Source organism: Ochotona curzoniae, unplaced genomic scaffold, assembly GCF_017591425.1.
Source record: "Ochotona curzoniae isolate NIBS_2020 unplaced genomic scaffold, NIBS_Ocur_1.0 contig_908, whole genome shotgun sequence".
In the NCBI taxonomy this organism is placed as follows: Eukaryota; Metazoa; Chordata; class Mammalia; order Lagomorpha; family Ochotonidae; genus Ochotona; species Ochotona curzoniae.
The window spans coordinates 6,756,670-6,762,669 of record NW_024466607.1 but is presented as its reverse complement, the minus strand read 5'-3'; the positions used below and the strand labels follow the sequence as shown (position 1 = coordinate 6,762,669).

Sequence of the window (6,000 nt, the reverse complement as noted above, 5' to 3'; positions counted from 1 at the left end):
GGCGGCGGCGCGGCGGCCAGAGCGCAGCGCAGCCCCCTCTGAGCCCGGATCCCGGATCCCGGAGCGGACACGACGGCCCCCTCGCCCCCTCCCGGCCCTCGGCCTCGCCGGCGCCGCCCCGCCCCGCCCCGCGCCCCGGTGCCCCGCGCACTGCCCCCGGCCGCCTCCCCCGCGCGCCCCGCGCTCGCGCCCCCTCCCCTGCGCTCCCCGGCCCCGCCCAGGCCCGAGGCTCGCGCCCCGCGCCCCCACTTGCCCTGCGCGCCGCGCAGAGTCCGGCGCTCGCCGGGGGTGTGGCGGCCGCCGAGGGGTGCGGGCCCCGAGGGGCGGCCATGGAGTGAGGCGGCGGCGCGCGGGCTGGCGCTGGACCCGACAGAGCAGTGGACGCACCCGACGGACGGCCCCGGGCTCTGCGCTCTGGAAGATGAACAGAGCAGGTAGGAAGCTTGGCGCGGGCTCGGGCGTGAGGGACGCGCGCCAGGGGTCCCGGCCAGGCGCTCCAAGTTGGAAACCGCCGGGCGTCGCAAAATTGTTGCTGGGGATCCCGAGCCGGGAGGGGTTCGTGATCTCCTCACGGAGAAGGCTGGGATTCGGGGGTCTGACTCCGAGGTGTCCCTCCTCAGCCTCAGCGAGACCGCGCCCTGCCCACGTCCGTCTTTTTCCCACCTTGGTCCAGGGAGTGAGGGGCTTTTTTGCGCTGACGGGACTTGGTCGCACCCCCCGAACCCTCTCCTCTGCACCTCGAGATCCCCCGACGGGCCCTCACTCGCCCCTCAAGGGCCCCATCTGGCCAGCGTGCTGCGGCCGGAGCCCTCCCCTACACCGGGACCCAGCGTGCTCTTAGGACCGTTCCGACCCGAGACTCGGGATTGCTCTTCCACCTGAGGGACCAGAACCTCTTTAGAGTCTTGCAGTGCCCTGGCCCGAGGCCCCGCCTTTGTGCCTCCCTGGGGGCGCCCAGCCGCCCAGGGCCAGTTCTGGCTGAGGCATAGCGGCAGCACCTTCCTGGTGCCCACCCCCATTACCTCGCCCCAGGCCCTGTGGGTGGGACTCCCCTGGTTCGTGCCCCAGAAAGAGGGGTTCCGGACAATCCAAGCGTGTGTACGGAGGTTCCCGGAGGTTCCCCGGGTGAGTTTCTGGGATACCCATGAGCAGCTACGGCAAGTGAGCTGCAGGCGGGCAGTGCCTGGGTCCTGGCCCTCGGGATGCGGGGCTGGGTCAGGGGTGCTGAAAGTTCCCTTTGAGGTGGGAGGCGCCAGGGCGCAGGTCCCGCAGATCTCAGTACCTGCCCAGCGCGAGGCTCCACCCTGTTGGCTTGATCCTGCGGAACTGAGCCCAGGGCAACCCCCTGCCTGAGCAGTATCCTCATCCAAAGCCATACTCCCAAACACACGTCCCTAAAGAAACAGGAAGCCACCATTTTGGCTGGTCTTGGAACCATATCCTGCTAATGTGTGAGTGTGGTTACGGGTGGGGTGGGGGAGCGAGTGTTTTCATCTCATGAAACAGGAATCCTTGTCCTGGGAGTGGGGTGTGCTGGGATGTACTGCTCTGTCCCAGCCTTGGGTGGTGGGCAGCCACTGCCGTGTCTAGGAACCCACTGTGGCTCTGTATGGGGACACCTGGGTGTTCAGTGGGAGTCACAAAATTGGGGGGGGGGGAGGGGCAGGAACTAAAGCTGCTCCTGCTGCTTTGGGGCAGGGAGAGTCTGAACAGGGACCCCGCACCCAGCCATCCACCCATGAGAGGGAGAGGGTTGCCTCCTGCCACGCTGGCCAGGCCTGGACCCAGCTGAGCTAGCTTTTTCCTATGCTGCTAATAAAACTTGCTTGTAACAATGGTGAGAGCGTTTCCAGTTTTCCCACGTTTTCCTGCGTGAGGCTTGAGCAGGCCCTCCCTTCCCGGAGAAGCCGGGGATTGGAATGATCTGGAATCAGCTTAGGGGCAGGTGTAGTCCCAGGGAACTTTGCAGAAGCTGCTCCTGGCTTCTGCTGACCTGTGATTTGTCTCCAGTGTCTACCTGCTTGCTTTGTCCATGTGGTGGGTGTGACAGCAACCTGATGTGGTGACTTCTGGGTCCCCAGTGGCTCACAGATTCAGTGGGGCTGGACCTCAGAACCAGCAGGTCCTTGGTTCTGGAACCTTGGGTAGCCTCTTTCACCTCTCTGTGATTCTTTATCTGAGAAGTGGGATCGAATCATCTTTGTCACTGAGTACTCATGATTAAGTGACATCAAATGCAGAAGGTGCCTAGAGTGACGTCTGTCACATTATAAGAGGGCAGTAAACACCAGCTAATATTTATTGGATCCTTGTCATGAATCAGATAAGGCATTTAAGTACTGGACTTGCATTGTTTATTTAGTGTTTGCGGTGACCCTGAGGGGCGTGGTCTCCTGCTTGCTCCTGTTTTATGGATAGGAAAATGGAGGAGCAGATGATGCCCAGGGGCCAAAATGAATGGGAACACAGACTGTCCAGCATCAGTACCTGCTGTGCCCAGTGTCCAACACATCAAGGGATGTAATCTGGCCATGGATTCCGTTATTTCCCCTGGCCTGATGCGTATGAGGAAAGGAGGTGTTTTTACCCATTTTACTCCAAAGGAAAGTGGTATGTTCAGGATCACACAGATGACATGTGACTGAGCCAGATCTAGAGCCTGGGTCTGAGCCAACAACGCTGGTTCTTCTTGCTCTGTGCGTGGCCATCCTGTTAGGACGTGCCCTGTCATGGATCACTGGACTGGCTTCATTGCCGACTCATTAGGAGTCCTTGGACTATGCCTGGACATTCCAGCAGGCACCCGGGAATGAAGTTAAATTAAGATGCAATTGAAAGGTGAAATTGGAAGATAATTACTCCCATAGCATCTGGTTACCAGGGTTCCAGGGGGAGTGTAGTGAAGTGCAGTGGAGATGGCCTTGGGGGTGGCAGAGGGCATCATCAGAGAAGACTGCTGTCAGCCACGCAGCCCAGGCTGTGACTGCCTGGTCCCCTCCTCTCCTGCTAAAGGTGGGGAAACCAAGTTTGGGGAGAGGGAAGGGACTTGCCTAAGGTTGCTGCTCCGTGGGCGGCAGGGCTGGGAGAGCAGTTGGTCCAGCTTGTGCCTCCCTGTGTAGCGCTTCTCCTGACACTGTGCTGAGATGGAGCTTCTGCAGGCAGCCAACAGAGACGTGTGAGTGACAGAGGAAGGGAAAATAGAAACCATGCCAGGGGGCTGGCTGGGGGTGACATCCATCACCAGGAGCTGCATCCCTCATCGCTGGGGTACCCCCCCGCCCTGGTTGACTCATCCCACCTGGGCTCAGCCACCCACCATGAGCCCTGGGTGCTGAGAACGTTGTGTGGGCAGGGTGTGCCCCAGACTGTGATGTCAAGAAAGAGGAGGGCCATTTGGTGCCAGAAGCATATGGGTGAGGACAGAGGCCACCAGCTGTGACTGGCTGGGCCCTGATGACCAGAAATCCAAGCCTTGCCTTGGAGGAGATCCTGGCTCGAACATGTCCTTTGGCCCTCGCTAAAGAGCTGCTGGGCAAGCTGTAGGACAGCCCAGAAGGCTTGCGTTGCTGGTGCCTGGCTGCAGACCCGTCCCTTCTGTCTACAGTGCTGTAGCCCTCACATCTGTCCTTCTATGTTCTGTCCTTGTATGCTTCAGTGCTCTCTGTGGCCTTGGCCTTGGTGGAGGGGTCCCATGGTTCCTTTCGGAAGAGGGGCAGGGCCGGCTGCTCTCACACTCTGCTCTGATTGCATTCCCCTGGGCCTCCTGCCCCAGCTAGTGCCCCACCCTGGCCCCCTCCTGGCCCTGCCCTCTTCTCTGGCTGTTCCCGTTCGCTGTAATCTCACCTGGCTCATGCTTTAGGTGCCATCCCCAGCTGTATCTCTTTGACAGCTCCCCCGGGCACGTGACAGGTGATTTGTGCTTGACATCAGCAAGCTGAAGTGCAGGTTTCCTCCCAAACACCTGCAGCCTTTTCCCATTTGGTTGGATGGCTCAAGTTCACCTTCCCCATTACTCGGGCTCAAAACTTGGTGTTGTCCTTGGCTTTTCCTGTTAGGTTTGGTGTCTCAGCCATCAGCAGGTCCCCTCTGTCCAGTCTTCATGCAGGCATTCTGCTTTTCATCCCATCTTGCACTGAGCTGCCCTCATCTCCCACCTGGATCTCGATAGAGCCTCCCCACTGGGCTCCCGGTTGGCTCCTCTGTGCTTCAGTTCATTTCCACGTGTGAGAGTGCACCTGTGCATCTTCTCGGAAGCCCACAGTGGCTCCCATTCCTCCCTGGGAGGCCCCACAAGGTGCCCCTTGTGATCTGCTCGTCCTGTTGCCCTCCTGGCCTTTCTTTGCTCTTGCCCGGCTTTCTCACGCCCTGCCAGCCTTGCTGGCTTCTTTGCTGTTGCCTGGACTGGCCCTCACTTCTTGCGTGTCTTTGCTCTGAGGTTCTCTCAGTGAGTCCTGTCTCCATCCTTCTGTTCATAATGGCATACACCCTCCCCATCCCTCACTGCCAGCCTTTTGTTCTGTTGTGTATTGTACAGTATGCTTACCCTTAGCCTGCGGTGTCCCTCACCACCCCCCAAGACGTGGTCCCAAGCAGACAAGGGTTGGTGATTCCTGTATAAATGTGTCCTGAGCCTGTGGCAGGTGCACAGGACATAGTTACTTCTTGGAACTGGGCCAGTGGACGTAGGGTAGAAGGGAGTTAAAGTCAGTCATACAGCCCACTGTCAGTCAGTATTCTGAGCTCGGACCCAGCCTTCTCTCTGGCTCACCTGCCTACCTGTGGCTTCAGTTCCCCTGCATTTAACTCTTCTCTGCCTTACAAAGTGCTAGGACCCTTAAGTCTGCACTAGCGGGGAGAAAGGTCAATGGCAAAAAAGTAAAGGCAGAGGGTCAGGCACTGGACCATGAAGCCAGAAGCCCAGGGTCCCCACAGGGCCTGCCGAACTCGCTGGATGACTTCATGGCAACCGCTTGCATTTTCTGTGCCTCTCAGTGTCCTTTTCTTCCAGAGAGGGCTCAGCCTGGATGTCAGATGTAAACAAGACAAGCTCTGTGCTTTACAGAACTAGGAGAGCAGGTGGGCCTGGTACCTGCCATCTGCAGGGGCTCCAGTGCAGGAGGCATTTTCTTGCAGAATCACGTCTCAGCTGTCCACTGTAACCTTTCCTGTGGACACAGTGCCCGAAGATCAATAGCTTGAGTGGATGAAATACAGGATGAGGAGGAGGGCCATGTGGCCAAGGTGATGGTTATTTTTCATGGCCTATCTGTCCCTCTGTCACGTCTCCTGGCCTCTAAAATGCCACCTGTTAGAGATGAGCCATGAGAGGCTCCACCTCTGGTCAATGAGTCCGTGCTAATGCCCGAGCCCAGTGCTGGATGCTGGCTGTTGGCCACTGGTACTGTGTAGTAGTTGGTCAGCATGGAGCAAGACTTGCACCAGGGCAGCACGTGGCTGGCAAAGATTGGCTTTGGCTGCATGGGGCACAGCTGCTGCCCACTGCGTAGCTTAGAGTGTTCCCAAGTGAAGACCTCTAGATACTTCAGATACCAGGGCCGATGAATGGGGCTAGTCTGCCTGTAAGTGCATTGCAAATGGAAGATAGATTTTTTTGAGACTCAGCATGAAAACAAAATGCCAAAATCCGTGAATAAATACTATGTCTTGGTTACAGATGTGCCTTGAATGACAATGGGATGACACCCCAATGAACTCATCCTACTAGAAAATGCATTCAATGCAGCTGACCTGCACCTTGATATGCAGCCTCACCTCCCTTCAGGATGCTTAGAACACTCCCATTAGCTTCCAGTCAGGCTGAGCTATGCAGCCCAAAGCCCACTTGCTATGAAGTGTTGAATGTCTTGTGGAGTTGGTTGACTCCTGTTTTGAAAGTGGAAGCAGAACGATTGTAGGGTGTGCTTTTGTACCATCATAAAGCACAAGTTGAACTGTATCAACATGTTAACATTTGGATATACTGAGCTGGGCAAAATATGG

The 6,000-nt window shown here is 57.7% G+C and overlaps 1 protein-coding gene across 1 annotated transcript in view; it reads left to right on the top strand.

Moving 5' to 3' along the window:
• The first annotated feature begins 313 nt into the window (after positions 1-313).
• The window catches only part of FGD5 (FYVE, RhoGEF and PH domain containing 5), a 76,835-nt gene continuing 71,148 nt past the window's right edge, over positions 314-6,000 (top strand). The window contains exon 1 of the mRNA XM_040995246.1: positions 314-434. Coding sequence (XP_040851180.1) covers positions 422-434 — 13 coding nt within the window. The 5' untranslated portion in view covers positions 314-421. The remainder of the gene's footprint in view (positions 435-6,000) is intronic.